Source organism: Peromyscus leucopus, chromosome 4, assembly GCF_004664715.2.
Source record: "Peromyscus leucopus breed LL Stock chromosome 4, UCI_PerLeu_2.1, whole genome shotgun sequence".
NCBI lineage: Eukaryota > Metazoa > Chordata > Mammalia > Rodentia > Cricetidae > Peromyscus > Peromyscus leucopus.
The window spans coordinates 132230820-132250388 of NC_051066.1; the positions used below are offsets into that span (position 1 = coordinate 132230820).

General features: G+C 42.9%; 1 protein-coding gene across 4 annotated transcripts in view; it reads right to left on the reverse strand.

Moving 5' to 3' along the window:
• LOC114706507 (ubiquinol-cytochrome-c reductase complex assembly factor 1) overlaps nucleotides 1-19569 on the reverse strand; it is an 87628-nt gene that overhangs the window by 55733 nt on the left and 12326 nt on the right. Inside the window, exons 3-5 of one of the 4 annotated variants that reach the window (XM_028888896.2) lie at nucleotides 14819-14914; nucleotides 13634-13741; nucleotides 7463-7535 (exon numbers count right to left, since the gene is read on the reverse strand). In XM_028888896.2, the coding sequence (XP_028744729.1) occupies nucleotides 7463-7535; nucleotides 13634-13741; nucleotides 14819-14914 (277 nt within the window). Of the gene's footprint in view, nucleotides 1-7462; nucleotides 7536-13633; nucleotides 13745-14818; nucleotides 14915-19569 lie in introns of those variants that run through there. The other 3 variants (XM_037205352.1, XM_037205350.1, XM_037205351.1) reach the window with 3 other exon arrangements.

A 19569-nucleotide genomic window follows, 5' to 3' on the forward strand; every position in this document is an offset into this window, starting at 1 on the left:
CATTAGGTCAATGAATCTGTCCGACAACCCTAGCAGGTGGGTCCTGACATATCCCCATTTGACAGGAGAGGAAACTGAGTGTTATCCAGACAACTGCTCAAGACTACAGAACCATAACACCAAGGAACAAGACACATGGGATTAAATTCAGACTTCCTTGATTCTCTGTGCAGTGTGAGGACTGCTGCGTGAGTACCTCTAATGAATGCTAAGATGTGGACACCTCCTTGAGAAGTGTCCACACCCAGTCCACTGCTAATCGTCTTGATACAGTATTTCTCTTAATCCTTACCTCAAGCTGGGAGAGGAGCACTAGAGTCCTACTTTAGAGGTAAAGAAGCAGAGTCAAGAAGGCAAAGTAACTATGAGCAAGCCACCATGTTAGGGCAGTGGCAAGGCTGGGGTTTGAATCCAGGTCTGTCACAAAAGGACACCAAAAAACTCGGGTGAGCTTACTGGGTGGTGCCCAGCGGCTGTCAAGTGGACTTCCTCTCTGAGCCCAGCAGGAGGGAGCTGGAGGCTAGCCTGACCAGCCATCCAGCTATTAAGACCCATGCCATCTGAGAGCGGGCCAGTCGCTCTCCGCCTAAAACAAGAATAGCCCCGAGAAACTCTCAAGCCCGGATCTCAAGTTGGGTCTTTTTTTGGATGTTAGAACAAAACATTAAGAAGAAAAGTTTTCTTGGAAGTCTGAAATCTGGCTGCTTCTACAGGACAGTCTGCCCAGCTGCTGCCTCTACATCAAAGCTTCCCAACAGCCTCCAGGAGCCTGTCCAGCTTCCTCAGAGGTGGAATCAGTTCTTGGGCTGGAAAGCACAGACAGACAAACAGGTCAGCAGCTGGCCCTGGGTCACAGTTTTCCCTTCTGGGGGTCAACTCAGGGCTGATGAGAAAAGAGCTGGCACATGAGTGATTCCCTGTGCCCATGGAGGTCAGAACAGAAACCCACAGAGTAGACCTCAAAAACATCAAACCAATGACTGAGTGTTGACCATGAGCAACACAAAACTACGATTCTTAGCTCAACAAAATGTGTTTACATACTTCAGGTTAAACCCTGTGATCACACTCTTGCTCCAATATACACGCAGCATATTCTTTCCTGAGGCTAGGCTCTTTCTTGAACCAGGTTCAATAAAATTAAATAATTCCATTACTGTCACCAGAGAGTGATATTATCATATTTTAGTATGAGGTCAGAATATTTAATTAAATTTAAGCGGATCTAGGTGAAGTTTCTGGGCTTCTCAGAGGCCCAGTTTCCTGCTGTCTGTAGGTCAGTGGGCAGAACAAGGGGCCTACCTTAGGGTTTCTGTGATGATAAAGGAAAGATCAAAGACCTGTAAGATGCTTAGTAAAGCCAGGTGTGGTGGCACAAGCCTTTAGGCCCAGCATCAGCACTTGGGAGGCAGAGGAAGGTGGATCTCTGTGAGTTAGAAACTGTCCTACTCTACATAGTGAGTTCTAAGCCAACCAGGGGTATACAGTGAGACTGTATATTGAGAGGTATAATGACTCAATATTCACTCTTGTTGTTTCCACTGAATTTAATTAAATAATAGGGTTCAAATTATCTTTGAAAGGCTTCACCAGTTAAAACTCTGTCACAAAATAAAATGAAACCTCAACTACTGACTCAGAATTTCTTCATTAAAGAGCCTCTCCTCTCCAAGGTAATCAGTTTCGTAGAGGCAAAAAGAGTCACAGATGAGAATGTAGAATTAAGCACAAGCTCACTGGCTGTCTATGCTCCAGGACAGCAGTGACAAACTACAGCAGGCATGTCCATTGTGACACGAGGGGCATCACCAGAGCCTGCAGGAACAGCAGCTGCCGAAGTAGCTGACCACTCAGATGCATCGATCGCTCGATCGCAGCCCTCAAACACTGTGGCTCTGACATGACTCAGGCCCACAACTCTGGCAGCTTAGGGAGGGCTGTCCAAGAAGCTGATAGGCATAGTATCCTGTGACCAACAACTCACTCACATACGGTCCTCAAGAAATGCCATCAGCCTCCTTTTGCTGGGGAAGGATAACACTTGCCAGCTATCCAAGGCTCTCGGTCCTCAGGACCCTTACAGTCAAGCCCTATAGCAAAGATCTGAATGGGCACGGCCACTTTAAAGGTATAATCATAGGAAGCAATGTATACATTTCCTCATTTTATTCAAATCCCCACTGAACTCCTTAGGATTCAAACCACAAGAAAGTCAGTCTCATCATTTTACAGATTAAAAAAAAAACTTTTGCTTCCAGATGATACTTTCCAAATCTGCTCTTTGTTCACTAGCCACACTCTGGAACTCCTTTGGTTTGATTTTAAAATGTAAACCTCGCCAAAAAAAAAAAAAAGGAGGAGGAGGAGGAGGAGAAGAAGAAGAAGGGCCACAGCAGAACAAATAAGCCATAGGTTTGTCTGTTTATTTGTGACAGGGTTTCACTATGTAGTCCTCACTAGCCTGAAACTTAGTGTGCAGAATAGGTTTACCTTAAGCTTATGACAATCCTCATGCCACTGTCTGTGAGTACTGGAATTACAGGCATGTGCCACCCTGACTCTAGGTTTTTGCGGTGGGTTTTGTTTTGAAAGAGGATCTCTCTATGCAGTTGGCTGGCCTGGAGCTCACTATGTAGAACAGGCTGGCCTGAACTCAGAGATCTCCCATTCTCTGCCTCCCAAGTGCCACCCACCATGCCCAGGCTACGCCATAGGTTTTAATAGGCCAATTCCTAATAAAGTCTTGGAAAATCTGAAGGGAGAGTGTGATCACCAGGAAATTCACTGCCACTTATCCTGAAGGACAAAGCCAGGGCAAAACTCACCAAGATAGACTCCATTGTGTGTATAAACACCAGTTTCCAGTACTAACACAATATCTCACAAAGGGAACTATCATCAAAATAAAGCAAAACCCAAATTATTAAGCTGCATTACAATGTCTAGTTTGTGGTTACATTCATTCACAGGCAGCATGGTACAGTGGGGAAATCCCTGAGGTTTAAGCCAGACAACACAGGTGCAGGGCTGGCTTGCCTAGGCAACCTTAGGCAAGTCACTGAGCTCTTTAAGCCTCAACTGTTTCTAAACACAAAACAAAAATAAACAATAATACAAGTACTTACTATCCCACAAGATTGTGAAACTCCTAAAGGGGACAAACACGAGAACAAATAAATGTGAGCTATTAATATGTAATTATAACCTTCTGAAACTTTTCTTAAGTTGGTAATCTGTAAGCTATGATTGAAATATGAATATTAACTATCTATGTAATATGTCTTTTATTTGATACGATAATATTAATAAAACCTGCCAGGCAGTGGTGGCACATGCCTTTAATCCCAGCCCTTGGGAGGCAGAAGCAGGTGGATCTCTGTGAGTTCGAGGCCAGCCTGGTCTACAGAGCAAGTTTCGGGACAGCCAGGACTGCTACACAGAAGAACCAAAAAAAAAAAAAAAAAAAAACTAACAGAACTTAAGAACCTTCCCCGGGGACGGAGAAATGGCTCGGAGGTTCAAAGCACCTCTGCTCTTGCTGAAGACGTGGGTTTGGCTCCCAGCACCACCTGGCAGCAGCTCACAATTGACTGTCTTGGAACTGCAGTTCCAGGGTTCCCAATGCCCTCTTCTGGCCTCTGAGGACACCGACTGCATGTGGTATACATACACACATACATACCAGACACTCAGACATGTAAACTAAAACTTTAAAAAATAATGAGGACTGAATAATAATGAGGACTGAAGACAAGTAAGCATTCATCTAAAATAATTATAATAAATATGAATCAAGGATTAAATATCTGATGATAAACCTTTGTTTTTTCTTTTGCATGTGTGTTGTACATTTTTTTTTTTTTTTTTTTTTTTTTTTTTGGTTTTTCAAGACAGGGTTTCTCTGTGTCATTTTGGAGCCTGTCCTGGATCTCACTCTGTAGACCAGGCTGGCCTCGAACTCACAGAGATCCACCTGCCTCTGCCTCCAAGTGCTGGGATTAAGGGCGTGAGCCACCACCGCCCAGCTGTGTGTTGTACTTCTGTGCATGGTATATGCACATGAGTGTTTGAGTGCACTCACACATGCGCATGCAGAGTCCAGAGGAGCCTGTCAAGTGTCTTCCCTTATGGCTCTCTACTTATTCCTTTGAGACAGGGGAGCTCGCCATTGCGGCTGGCCAGCAAGCTCCCAGGATCTACTAGTGGTCACCTCCCCTCCGCAATGCTGAGGTTACAGGCACATCTGGCTGCGCGTCCTTACATGGCTCGAGGGACTTGACCTGACTTGTTTCTTCATTGAAACAATGAAGAAAAGATAAACAGACAGACACATGGACACAGAGAAAAATGCTGGGTTCGGTTGGCCTGGGGTCTTAGATAGAGAAACCACAACACCCAGAAGCTCAGCTTGCTCATGACATAGATTTGAACAGAGACAGGGTGACAGCACACAGCTGAACAAGGAGGCAAGTTTAAGGCAAGATTGGTTCATCGTGGTAGGAGAAGTCTGCATCGGAGCAGTCATCAAGCTGTGAATTTCTGGGGGAAGAAAGATACAGTGGACATTTTCTACACGATGTCAACACTTACACTTGGACCCCTGAAGAAAGCTCTGCCACTCCTCTGAGCCTAATCCCAAGAGGCTTTGTCATCTTCCCATCAGTCTGAGGCTATGAGGTCCTTAACATGGCCGTGCCCAGGTCAACAACACACATTCACTGAGGACTCACTCACACAAGGTTTCCTCCATTCCCGACATGGGGCCATGCCCAGCTTTTCCCATGGATGCTGACCCCAGCCTCAGGCCCTTACGTTTGCACAGCAAGGGATCTCACTCCCTGAGCTATCTCATTGGCCATGAAGACAATGTTTCTATGAAAAAAGGTAGGACGGTACTCTGGAGGAGACCTTAGCAATACTCTCATGTGCAAGATTCCCAGAACGGCAAGCAAACACAGACAAAAGCATGGGGTGGATGTGTTGGCTTTGTTTGTTTTTCAGATTATTTATTCTGATTTTATATGTATGGGTGTTTTGCCTGCATGTATGTCTGTGCACACAGAGGCCAGAAGAGGGCACCAGACCCTCTGGAATTGGAGTTACAAATGACTGTGAGCCATCATGAGAGTGCTGGGAATCAAACTTCAGTCTTCTGGAAGTACGGCAAGTGCTCAGTGCTCCTAACTTCTGAGCCATCTCTCCGGCTCCAGATATGGTTGTCTGTCCATTTGTTTGTTTGCTTTGGGGGGGGGGGGTTTAATGTTACTTTTAATTAAAATTATACTTAAAAAATCAAGTAAACTAATAAAATAAAAAAGTCAGGGGGAATGCACATGGATTTAGGGAAAAACTCAATATTTTCTTTATCTTTTGAAGAAAGTATATGTTCTCATTTTGACTGATTTCTTTTTTTTTTTTTTCTTCCGGAGCTGGGGACCGAACCCAGGGCCTTAGCAAGCGCTCTACCACTGAGCTAAATCCCCAACCCCTTGACTAATTTCTTATATAATAAGAAACAGTTTAGGACTGGCAAGATGGCTCAGGAGGTAAAGATGTTTGTCGCCAAGCCTGACAACCTGAATATGATCACCAGAACCCGCACAGCAGAGAGAACCAACTTTCATAAGTTGTCCTCTGACCTCTATATGGGCCCCATGGTATATACGCTTATACACATGTGCATGCATATACATACATACACACACAAACTACAGTGATAAATTTTTTTTAATAATTAAAAAAAGGCTTGTTTACAAAGGGGCAGGGAAATTGTCTTTCCTGATGAACAAGAAAATAGAAAGTAGGGGCTGGAGAGATGGCTCAGAGGTTAAGAACACTGCTTGTTCTTCCAAGGGTCCTGAGTTCAATTCCCAGCAACCACATGGTGGCTCACAACCATCTGTAATGAGATCTGGTGCCCTCTTCTGGCTTGCAGGGATATGTGCAGACAGAACACTGTATACATTCTAAATAAATAGATCTTTAAAAAAAAAAAAATCTATTCCTCACCTTTAAAAAAAAAAAAGAAAAGAAAATATAAAGTAAAAAAAATAAATTAGAATTAGAATTCGGTATAGTATTTAAAGTCTCTAATATTAATCTGCTGAAATAGTGAAATAGCCATACAACTTATATTTGAGTTTTAAACAACCAAAATAGTTATTAAGCAATCCAAACTGCATCTAGCATTCTTTGTGAACTCAACTGTGTTCAGATATTTGTTGCCAGAGTAAAGCGCCTGGTATACAAACTTGTCAGGTGCCTGGCTCCTTAGGGCAGGACTGCTGCTCTAAGCGCACAGAGAGCAGCAGGATTCCTTCTCAAGTCTGTGGACACAGGAAGAGCTTACATTTTTCAGGGACCTTACAAATACTTATTTTAGTTAGCCATGTTAATAATTATAATTTACGGTTAAAAATCCTTCTGGAAAGCAATTTATCAATGGGATGTAAGTAATAAAATTATATAAGCCTTTGAGATCAATAGCCTTCCAAAAAAAAACAAGAAGAAGAATCATTGTTGCAGAATATTTGTACACTGTGTGAAGATGTGCTGCTGTGATTAGTGTAATAAAAAGCTGAACAACTGGGGTTGGGGATTTAGCTCAAGGCCCTGGGTTCGGTCCTCATGGGGGGGGCGGGGGATGATGCTGAACAACCAATAGCTAGACAGGAGACAGGCGGGACTTCCGGGCAGAGAGAGGAAGAGGAGATAATAGAGGCAAGACACTGACATACAGAATGGAAAAGAGGGAAAGTCATGTGGTAGAACATAAATTAATAAAAATATGGGTTAATTTAAGTTATAAGAGCTAGTGGGACAAGCCTAAGCTAATGGCCAAGCTTTCATAATTAATAAGTGAGCTGGTGTCCCCAAGGAAAGTCTGACTACAAATCATGAAATTTATTTATTTCAAGATTCACTAGAACAATCAAAAACTAGAAACAAAAAGAGAAATGACTGACAAAAATCCATGTCAAAATGCTAAGAGAGGGCACGGTGGCACAAGCCTGTAAACCCAGCACTGGGGAGGCAGACGGTAGGATCAGCGTTTAAGGTCACCCTTGGCTGCACAGCAGGTTCCAGGAGAGAATATCAAGGGCTGGGAGGTGACTCAGTCTGTGAAGTGCTTGCCACGCCAGCATGATGACCTCAGCCTGATCCCTAGAACCCACCTTAAAAAATATCGGGCATGGTGGCCTGTGCTTGTAATCCCAGTCATGGGAAGGCAGAGACAGGAGGATCACAGGAGCTCACTAGTGAGCTCCAGGCCCATGAAGGACCCTGTCTCAAAGGAGGTAGACAGTGTTTCAGAGGATCCCGCCAAGGTGGACCTCTGGGCTATACATGCATGAAAACATACAACATACACAAAACAAAGGTTTAAAACAAAAACCTAAAATCCACAGCCACAAAAATAAACAGTGTATCATTTCCTTTCAGAACAATGAGAGTCACTTACTCAGAAAGAACTCCTCAAAGTCAGTTTTCTCCACACAGCTCGTGTACATGCGCAGGGCTGCGATCTTAATCTTCTAGACAAAGAGAATAAAACCAAACTCAAGACATGACCAAGAGGATGCTCTAGTGTCATTAGGTATGGACTGCAGAACTCATGTTTCTTCAGCTACAAGGAGGGGTACAAACCTATCTGCGGGCAATTTGTTTTGTTTTAGAGATAAGACCTCAACCAGCCCATGTTTACTGGGAACTGACTCTGTAGTTCAGTTCACCATCTCTACCTTTAAAAATAAATAAATAAAATTTAAAAAATTTTAAACCCCTGAAATCCTTTAATCTTTGCTCAGTTTTTTGGTTTTTTTTTTTTCGGGGGGGGGGCATTTCTTTTCTACAGACTCACAGAACTTATGAATAAACAAAATTCTCTAATAAATATGAAATACTCTTCACTATGCCTCAAAGTATTAAATATGAAGAATTTAGTATACAGTATTAAGAAATGTCACTGGGGGGGTGGCGCCCACCTTTAATCCCAGCACTTTGGAGGCAGAGCCAGGCGGATCTCTGTGAGTTCAAGGCCAGCCTGGGCTACCAAGTGAGTTCCAGGACAGGCACCAAACTACACAGAGAAACTCTGTCTTAAAAAAAAGAAAAGAGCCGGGCGGTGGTGGCGCACGCCTTTAATCCCAGCACTCGGGAGGCAGAGCCAGGTGGATCTCTGTGAGTTCAAGGCCAGCCTGGGCTACCAAGTGAGTTCCAGGAAAGGCGCAAAGCTACACAGAGAAACCCTGTCTCGAAAAACCAAAAAAAAAAAAAAAAGAAAAGAAAGAGAGAGAGAGAGAGAGAAAGAAAGAGAGAGAGAGAAAGAGAGAAAGAGAGAGAAAGAAAAAGAGAGAGAGAGAAAGAGAGAGAGAGAGAGAGAGAGAGAGAGAGAGAGAGAGAGAGAGAGAGAGGTGTCCCCAGGGGCTGGAGACGTGGCTCAGTGGTCCAGAGCGCTCACTGCTCTTGTAAAGGACCAGCACCCACGTCGAGGTTCACAATCTTCTCTAACTCCAGCCCCCGGAGATCTGACGTCCTCTTCTGGTCTCCATAGGCAACAGGCACTCGTGTGGTACATTTTCATAAATATACACAAGCAAAAATGTTCATACACACAAAAATAAATCAATCTTTCAAAAGAAAATTTTAATTCCCTTGGATCTTAATGAGTTCTGTTTTTTACCTAAGCTCTGTATTTTGTACATAGTGTATTTTATGTATGTACACTACATCTTAAGATTGATCTTAATTAAGATCAAATGTAAAAATTAAAAATCAATTCTTAAAGAGCTGAGTTGGTCTGAAGAACAAGCCAGTAACATGAACAGGTATATCAATGACTTTCAAAACTAAATAAACCAGTACATCAACAAAAGACTTGTACAAGATTCTTTTTCTTTCTTGGAATGACAGAGCAAGTTGAACACAGTGGCCCATGCTGATCATCCCAGCACTGAAAGAGTTCAAGGCCAGTCTAGTCTACAAAACAGGTTCAAGGCCAGTCTGGACTACAGTGTGAAATGCTGTCTCAAAACCAAAGCAAAACAAACAAACAACAAAAAGAAAAAAAAAAATAACAAAACCTAAAAACAGGGGCTGGAGAAATGGTTCAGCAATTAAGAGCACTGGCTGCTCTTACAAAGGACCCAGGTTCAGTTCCCAGCACCCACATGGCAATTCGCAACCACCTGTAACTCCAGTTCCAGGGGATCCAAGCTCTCTTCTGGCCTCCAGAGGCACCAGGCACACAAGTGGTGCACAGACACACAAGCACACATACAGGCAGGTGAAACACGTATATACATAATACAAATAAATAACTGAAACAAGAGCAAAATTGAACAAGCAGGTACACTGGCTCATGCCTGACCATCCAGCACTTGAGAGGCTGAGATGGATCAGAAGTTCAAGCTTCATCTACATGATATCCTGTCTCCAACATAAATAAAAACAGAGCCCATCAAGAGTTAAGATATAACACATCACAATCGAAGGGGTTTATGAAGAAATGCAAAGTTGAACCCCAAACTGGCAAACTGAAGAAGGGATGAGAGAGGAGTAGTTGCCTGTCAAATTTCGTCAAGAACTAGGATTCAGCCAAGCACAATGGCGCACGCCTTTAATCCTAGCACTTGGGAGGCAGAAGCAGGCAGATCTCTGTGAGTTCAAAGCCAGCCTGGTCTACAGAGCGAATTCCAGGACAGCCTGGGTTACATACACAAACCCTGCCTGGAAAAACCGAAGGAAAAAAAAAAAACATAAACAAAAAACAAAAAACAAAACAAGAACAAGTTTAACCAGGGAACAGAAAGAACAGGTTTCAGAAAGCATTGATCTACACCATCACCGGCCGAATGACACCCTTATCCTGATACTTTTGACTCCAGAAGGCCTTCCAGCCTTGAGATAAAAACTTTAGGCTCACTCAGTACTGAGTACCCCATTGAGTTCCTGCCACAGATCTAACGGTTGAGGGATAAACAAAATGGACAAAAATTCCTGCCCCAGTTGAGTGTACGGCCCCAGTTAACTAAGACAAATGTATAACTTTAACTAAAATTCCTAGTCACTTAATTCTTTGACCCTCCCACCATGCTTGTAGTTTCCTTCTGGATCTTCTGTATAAACTCCTTAGGTCATAACTAATCACTCTGCCCTTTGAAAGGCAGACTTGCCTTCAAGGGCCAGGGCTCCAAATACAACCACAAAAAAGCACTTACTACAAATCATGACTACTTGACCAGGCCGGCCAGCATCTTTATACAGTGCTCATACTGTGGCCATCAGAAACATTTTATAGTTCTTCACTTTTCTTGTAGCAAAGCCAAACCTTTATTCTTGGGTGAGCCATTTTCCTGGACAAATCTCTGAAGCAAGTCCCTGAGGACTATCATGCAGGGACTGGAAATAACAACTGGAAAGAAGCTCTCTGAGAACCCTGCGTTAATGTGAGCGAAGGAAGGAGGCAGACTAAATTTCCACTCAGTCAATACAAGCTGTTCCGGTCCACGGATGACTTCATGATTACTTCACTCTCACTTCGGGAGAGCCCACCATGCCACTTGCCTAGGACAGGACACCTAGGCCTGCTCTCCCACCTGCTGGGACATGTGTACCCTCCCACAAGATGAGGAGTGAACAGGGTAAGAGGCCTGTACTAACCCTACTAACGGTTGTGTGAGAACCGCACGGGTTTTTTTGCTTTGTTTTGGCTTGGTTTTTTGTCGCTTGAACCTCCTATTCTGGGCTGGAATTCTTTTTACAACATTCTTGATTCATGTTTAACAATCTGAGCCCCAATTCAAAGAAGAACAACCTAGTAAAGCTACATGTCCTACTCGAGGGCTTTCGTTAGCCGCTACTCTGAGTACCTCAGCTAACATATCTTCACTTATTTGTCTGTGACTTGTCCCTCAATACTAAGAGGTCACAATGTCTACTCTTTTCTATAATAAGCATCTCTATTTCTTTCAACTATTCGTTTTCTACTTTTTGGAGGGTGGGGTTGCTGTGTCCCCCTAGCTAGCCTAAAACTGTCTATGTAGACCAGGCTGGCCTCAAACTCAGAGAGATCTGCCTGTCTGTCACACAAATGCTAGGATTAAAGACCTATACCACCATTCATGGTTTTCCTCAGCCATTCTTCAGTTCTTACATGACACTGCTATGTAAACTCAACAGGGGAGAGGTTATTTCAGAGCTGGGCATAGTGTTGCACATCTACAATTACTTTCAACACTTGAGAATCAGAGGTAGGCAGATCTTTGTGAATTTGAGTTCAGCCTGGTCTACATAGCTAGTTCCAGGCCAGCCAGGGTTACACAGAGAGACCCTGTCTCAAACAAAACAAAACAATCAAACAAACAAAGAAAAATGTTATTTCAGGATGCTGAAATAAGTAAGGAAACACTACCTTTAAAATCTGAAATATAGGCTAGGGACATGGTTTATTGACTAACATGAGAAAGAACCCCAAGTTAGATCCCAGCAGCAATAAAGCCCAAATATGATTCTATAGGAATCTACACATGAAAACATTCAAGAAAAATACAGAGAAAAGGCAGGTCATAAGCATCAGTAGCCAATTAAACATTTTGTTCTCCAACCAAACACATATGAAAATACAAACAAAGCATTTTGCTCGTGCAAGCCAATGCAAGTATCTGGCCACAGACTTCTGAGTTAACAGTGCTAAAAAGCGCTTATCTATAAGGCTTTCAAAATGGAAGTCCTAACTATGTTTTCCCACCAAAATCATACCAGAATGTCATACTGTGATGTTTTGATGTGACAGATTTTAAAATGAAGGCTATAAAAACTGCCACATTATAAAAGTTTTTACTGCAAACATTTAATTGAGGTAGCAAAGGGAATCAAGAAAAATCAGAGACTAACTCAGCTATAAGAGTGAGAATTCTCCCACTGGTCTCATAATCCTTCAAATGGTGGCCAGTTTGCCCTCAGGAATCATTAAAAAAAACAAAACAAAAAAATATGACTAGACAAAGGGTATGGAAGCAACCAGCAACCAAGAGAACCCAATTACTAAGACATGAGTAAAACAGTTACTTTTCTCCTCTATTCTTTCTTTCTTTCCATTTCACTTTCCATTTTTTTTCTTTGGAGGGGCAGGCAGGGGAGCACACGCCTGTATTCCCAGTACTTGGGGAGGCAGAGGGAGGGAGGTCTCTCTGCGTTTGAGGCCATTCTTGTCTAGAACTCAAAGAGATCCATTCAGGATTGAAGGCAGGCATCTCCACTCCTGACTTAATTTCTCCTTTTTAAACAACACACATATTTTAAGTTTTATATTACAAATGTCATAATCACAACTTCTTTTTAAATAGAGGGAAGGCCCAACAAGATGACTCAGAGAACAAAGGCTCTTGCCACCGAGCTTGATGATCTAAATTCAATGCCCAGGATCCACACTGTGGAAGGACAGAACAGAGTTCCCAAACTGTCTATGACCTTCACACGTTCCCCATGGCATGCATGCGGTCACACATGCACACACGCACAAATAAACACCATTTTAAAAATTATGAATGGGTCAGGAGTGGTGGTGCACACCTTTAATGCCAGCACTTGGGAGGTAAAGGCAGGCAGATCTCTGAGTTTGAGGCCAGCCTGGTCTACAGAGCTAGTTCCAAGACAGCCAGGAATACACAGAGAAATGCTGCTCTGAAAAATGAAAACAAAACAATAAAAGAACATATGGAGGAAAATCTAGGCATGACAGTTTACACCTATAATTCCAACATTTGGGAAGCTGAGGCAGAGGATTGCTAGGAGTTCTAGGACAGCCTGGGCTATAGTATGATGCCGTGTCTCAAAAGAAAAAAAAAAAACTAATTAAAATTTAAAACAGGGAGTAAAGGTCTAGTTGTAATTAAACATATCAACAACTCATAAATTGTCAAGAATTTTACACACACACATATAAAACTTTAATGAAAATAACTATTTCCTTGAAGAGTTAGAAGAGGCTGCAGGGTCTCTAAGAACATCAATTATTCAGCATCTGTAGCCTCTCCATATATTTGAAAACCTTATCAACAAAGTGTGCGATTAATGTTGACTATTCAGAATTTGTGTACAAAAGCTTGCAGACAGAAACCTGCATTTGCTGCCATGAAAATGGTTGGGAAAATGAACTAATCTAAGAAAGCAAGGTCTCACGCCTATAATTCTAACATGTGGGCCGGGGGTGGAGGTGGTGGGGAGGTGGAGGCAGGGGGATCTCTGTGAGTTTGAGGCCAGCCTGGTCTACCAGAGAGAGTTCCAGGACAGCCAGAGCTACACAGAGAAACCCTGTCTTGAAAAAAAAAAAAAAGAACAAAAGAATGCAACCCATTGGAATGTCCCTTTAAACTCGTCTAAACGCTGTTATCCTGCAATAAGGCAAGGGCCTGAAAACTTCCACCCAGCCAGCAACTGCGACCCTTCCAAGGAATTGGGCTGAAGGAGTACTTTGGTCTTACCTCTACATCAAATCTGACTAGAGGATAGAGGGATGCATTCTCAAGAAATTCTCTAAAGAATGTATAAACTTCTCAAAGCAGAAGCTCTAAAATTAATCTATGAGCAAGAGAAAAAAGGACACAGACCAAAGGAACATAAAAGCCTTTACCCATTTACTGTATCTCAAAGGGCCAGTGAATCCCATGGCTTCTATGATCTTCGTGAAGGGACCAACCTTCTCTTCAATAGGCTGCGGGAAATCTCGGGTAGTAGGAAGCTACTTAACCAAAGAGAAAGAAATCAAAATTAGTTACAAGAAATTCTCTAAATAAAATGCTTTTATTATTTATTTGTTCTAAGGACATTTTTATTGCTTAGATTTCTTTTCACTTTGACTTCTTTTTTTCTGCCTGATCTCTTGATTTCTTTTGAATGATTTTTGGGGACTTTATATGATTGCTTGCTTTGAGTGTTCTGTTCTGTTTTAGTACAGTGCTGGAGACCAAACCCGGGCTTCACGAATGCTAGGCAAGTGCTCTCTCGTGGAGCCAGACTCAAAGCCCTCACCTAGGAGTGCAAACACATCCAAAATGGTATCTAAGAGACATCCTCCAGATTACAAAGCAAGACATACCCACCTCAATAACCATGTGCCTGTGACCCCATGATTAGGACAGAACAGACTAGAGGTACTAGAGTAAAGGTGACATGAAAAAGAGTGGGAGGACTCGGTGGCTAACAGCACTGGCTGCTCTTCCAGGGGACCTGGGTTCAATTCCCAGCGCCCCCATGCAGCTCACAACTGCCTGTAACTCTAGTTCTGGGTTCTGACGCCCTCTTGTGGCCTCTGAGGGCACCAGGCTTGCACATAGTGCACAGACATTCAGGCAGGCAAAACACCCATTGCACATAAAAAACAGAAGGAAAGGGGGTGAAGGGTGGGGAGGAGGGGGTGTGGGGAAGCGACAAGGAAAGACAGAAGAGGAGGAGGGAGAGAACGGAGAGAAGAGGGAGGAAGAAAAAAAGGAGGAGGAAAAATCCCAGGAAAATCTGCTCCAATGCCTCCAATAAAGAAAGGTAGATAATTCACCAATAAGAAATTCTTGAAAGGTTTATGGCTGTTTTAAACTTGTACAAAGTCCATAAAACAGTTTTCCTCTAAAACAATTTTTAATTTCTAGACCAGAGCCTACAGTAGAAGAAACAGGCTACAAGCTCACAAGATAGACTTCACCTAGTCAATTAGTCTGTCACTTACCACCCTCTGTAAACTTGGGGAAACCCCTTCAAGCCCCCCAACCTCACCTTCTGCATTCACTTCAGACAGGCGGTCTAGAGCAGAGGACACACTCACCTTACTTGTGGTGTGGTATTTCCTACTCTGCTGTGTGTCCATCCCAACACTGTGTTCGGATCCCACCCAGATTCGAGACTGCTCCATCTGTGGCCTCTGGAGGGTGAACAGACAGATGTAAGGGACTCGAGCATTGCTTATCAAAGTTAACCCAAGTGGAGCTGCTCTGGCTGGTTCCCCCAACCTTGCCTGCCCAACTTCTGGTGAAAGATCACCGAGAGGACCCAAGATCAGCAGCCAGAGTGGTGTCTGGTAGGTGGCAGGTGCTCAATGAATATCTCTTAAATATGTGAAGCTGGATGTGATGACTGACACTTGCAATCCCTGGAAGGCTGAGGCAGGAGGACTGCTGTGAGTTCAGTGCCAGTCCACAGCATAGCGAGAGACAGTCCCAAAGAACAAAATAAAACTCAAAAATGAATTCATTAATTTTTTTAATGATTTATTTATTTTTATTTTATGTGCATTGGTATTTTGCCTGCATGTATATCTTGTGAGAGTGTTAGATCTTGGAGTTACAGACAGTTGTGAGCTGCCATGTGGGTGCTGGGAATTGAACCCGGGTCCTCTGGAAGAGCAGCCAGTTTTCTTAACTGCTGAGCCATCACTCTAGCTCCTGAATTCATTAATTCTTGAAGAAATAAAAGGATTCAGTCCTAGAAATACAGACTGAATCTGAGTCAACTCAGAGAAATAAAATTATAATAGGAAAGAGTACTGCAATAAGTTTCCATGAAAATGCTGACAATGTTTGCTGTGTGGGAGAGAGGACATCGATTTTAGGTTTAAAACATACTACTGCTAGCAGGTAAATCTCTATGAGTTTGAGGCTAGCCTGGTCTACAGAATGAATTCCAGGACAGCCAGGGCCATGCCAAGAAACTCTGTCTCAAAAAAACAAAAATAAAAATGACGACAACAACAAAAAACAAACCTTGAGGTTAAAGAGATGGCTCAACAGTTAAGAGCACTGGCTGCTCTTCCAGAGGACCAGGGTTCAATTCCCAGCACCCACATGGCAGCTCACAACTGTCTGTAACTCCAGTTCCAAAAACTCCAACACCCTCACACACACACACATGCAGACAATATACCAATGACATAAATTAAATTAAAAAATAAAACAATATAATTTTTTTAAACTGCTTCTGCCACCTAAAAGCTCAGTGGCCATTGACAACTTGCTGCACTGGGCTACAGTGAGGCCTGAATGGGGAAGCGTGGAAAGGGCATCTCACTAAACAGGTACTAAATGAATGAAGTCGCAGTCACCACCAGATCACAACGGCCTTCCTGTCGGTCACCCTGCCTTTGACAACAGTATGGCAATACAACAGCCACTTAGGATCACGGCCAGGGCTAGCTACATGCTTTCCATAATTTCCTCCTCAGTCCGCCTACAACTCTAGTCGGTTAGTGTTGCTATAATAATAATACTTCGGGAAATAAACTTCTCAAGAGAAACTGAATGTAAGCACTACAAGAATGAAGCCAGAAATATCCAGTGAGGGGCAGTAAACTAAGGCAGAATCACTCGAAAAATCAGATAATTAAGGATTGAACCCAGAGCCTTGTACTTTCAAAATCTGAATTTTTTTTTTTTAAAGAATTGGGGTCTTGCAATGTTGTCCAGCCTGGGCTACTACATCCCACTGATATTTTGCTTTTCTTTCTTTTTAATTAATTCATTTATTTTTAGGTAGGGTCTCATGCAAACCATACTAGCCTCAAATTCATTATGTAGCTGAGGCTGGCCTCTTCCTGCCTCTGCTTCCCAAGTGCTGAGATTACAGTATTCTGCTGCTGTTGAGTCAGGGTCTCACTATGTACTCTGGTTGTCCTGGCCTTGAACTAACTGAAATCTGCCTGCTTCCGCCTGCCTCCCAAGTGCTGGGATTAAAGACACAGGCCACCACACCTGGCTACAGTGTTATTTGTAATATGGTTTCAGCAGAAAGCACAGGGTTCCGTATACACTGTCCTGCTTTTCCACACACAGTCTCTCCGGCTGTGAACATCCCACACAGAGTAGGACATTGTTACAGTGAACTTGATCATCACTACCCACCCAAAGACCACAGTTTATAATAGCGATGAACATAAAAAACAGAATTGTAAAAAATGTTGAAATTTTGAAAACATAGGTAAAATTACAAACAAAATCATGAATGCGTATGGATAAATCTAGGAAGCAACACATGGAAATGAAATGGTTACTTGGTCAAACTGTCTTGTGGGTTGCAAATGAGGAATGTACCTCTACAGTAGGACACTTTGCCTAACATGGGCAAGACCTTGGGTCTGACCTCCTGCACCACAGGAAAAGGAAGAATGCATTATGGGTAAGTTTGAGAATTCAGTGTCCAAATTCCCAATAATGTTTTAATTGCTTTAAATTAATTACAAGGGGGTTGTAGGTGCTGGGCTTGGAGGCACATGTCTTTAATTTAATCCCAGCACTCAGGAGGCAGAGGCAGGTGGATCTCTGAGCTTGAGGCCAGCCTGGTCTACAGAGTGAGTTCTACCCAGGACAGTCTCAAAAAAAAAAGGAGGGCGGGGGGAGTAGAGGGTTCATCCTTCAGTTCTGGTTTATTCCAAAAAGAGGAGGGATAAACGGAATTAACAATGATTTTGCTGTTTCATCCTAATAAAGGGAAAAATACTTTCTCATTGTGGAACAGTACTATTTGTATTTCTTTCCAAACAAGGATATTAAAAGATTAGTCAGAACTCCTCTGCAGTCCCAGGACACTTATGCTTTAATTCTCCAGTACCAAGCAGGCTTTGTGAAATACAGACTAAACACAGAACACCTCCCATGACATCACACACATCAGTGTAATGGCCCATCCAGAGCACAAAGCACTTCAGCTGCCTCCAAGAATGCAGCGAGTGCAGCCTGAGCGAGGACGCTGGGCCTCTCCTCTGCTGGTGTAGCTCGGACACCTTTCTCTGTCCTCAAAGCTCCACAGTGGTCACAGACTCCTCTTACTGGGCTTTACTGAACTGTGAAGCACCAGGGCAACACCCGCCCTCCCACTCCTCTGCTCGTCTATAAACACGCATGTACTTTGCAGACCACTCTCCCTGCCTTTGCTTCCTTCAAAAAGGGCCTTTGAACGTCTCAAGTTTTCATCTTTTCAAACTGAAGAGACACCAATAAACAAAACTGCCCCAAATAACTCAAACATTTCTTTTTCAAAGAGACCTTCTCTCTCTTCTTTTGGTTTTTGTTTTCTTGCTGGTTTTCCTTTTTTTTTGAGGCAGGGTCTCATGTGGTCTAGCCTATCCCTGAACTCACTCTGTAGCTGAGGATAATCTTGACTCTTCCAGTGCTGAAATGGCAAACCTGGACTACACTGTCCAACCTCATGGGGTGCTGGGGACCAAATGCAGGACCTGGTGTGTACTAGAGAAGCACCAGCTGAGCTACACCCCAGTCCTTCAAGAGGCCTTCCCTAACTACCTTGTCAAAAAAACAGTTCTTTACATCCCATTATTCTCTGCCAAACGGTAGCCTATTCAGTTCCTCCATGGAACTCACTATATGTATATATTTACTGAAATATAATTATATGTTCACTGAAGTAGTTGCTTATTTTCCATCACCACTGTCAAAAGGATACATGATGGAAAGAAGACATGTAAATAGTTGTTGACAAAACAAATCCTCTGTTTGCACAATAATTATTTGATTACCCACCCCCACCACCTTTGACCACATAAACACCATAGATACATGCTTCATTTATCTAAGCTCTATTAAATGCTCAAGATATGCCATCCCTCATACAGGTTTTGGAATAGAAATAAATCTGTGTCCTCTGGGAGCACATAGTCTTACAAAGAAAAGAAAACAAACAATAATTTAATAAAAAAAAAAAACAGAACCACGTAGCACACTGAAAATGTCACTCAGCAGAAGGAAAACACTGCAGTGTCAGGAAGGATGGAGGGCATCCAGAAGGCTGACACACTGCTTGGAAGAGGACATCGTGCAAGCGCCACTTGGAACAGTATTTGGTAGTATCTAGTTAAGATTAATGTCTAGCAAGGAAGGCTGGGAATCCTCCATCTTACCAAACAGAAGCGATTGCACACACTCACAGCAGCAGTGTCAGGTAAGGCCCCAAGGAGACACAACCCAAACAACCATCAGCACAAGAACTTGACAATCAAGGCATCGCCATTTAATAAAATACTGTGCACTCAAGCCCCAGGCCCAAAAAAGTAAATACCATGTGAGAAATAGTCAACCATCACCACAAAGAACAGATTTATTAAATCTCTCAAACAAGGCTGAATGATAGCAGACAAACACAAGAGACTGCCTAACAGATGTTTAAAAGGCAATTGAATCTACAGAATACAAAGTAAAGATCTGCTAACCTTGGCTGGGGTAGTGGCTAATGGGTAATCAAAGAGACATCTGCAATCTGTTTGTTTGTTTGTTTGTTTTGTTTTTCAAGACAGAGTTTCTCTGTGTAACAGTCCTAGCTGTCCCAGAATTTGCTTTGCAGACCAGGCTGCCCTCGAACTCACAGAGATCTGCCTACCTTTGCCTCCTGAGTGCTGGGATTAAAGGTGTGACTACTCGACGAGACTTCTGCAATCTTGGTAATGTGTTTTGTTTTGTTGTGAGACACAGTCTCATGTAGCCCAGGCTGGCCTCAAATGCACTACGTAGCTGAGGATAACCTTCTGGTCCTCTGCTTCCACTTCCCAAGTGTAGGACTACTGGCATGCATCAC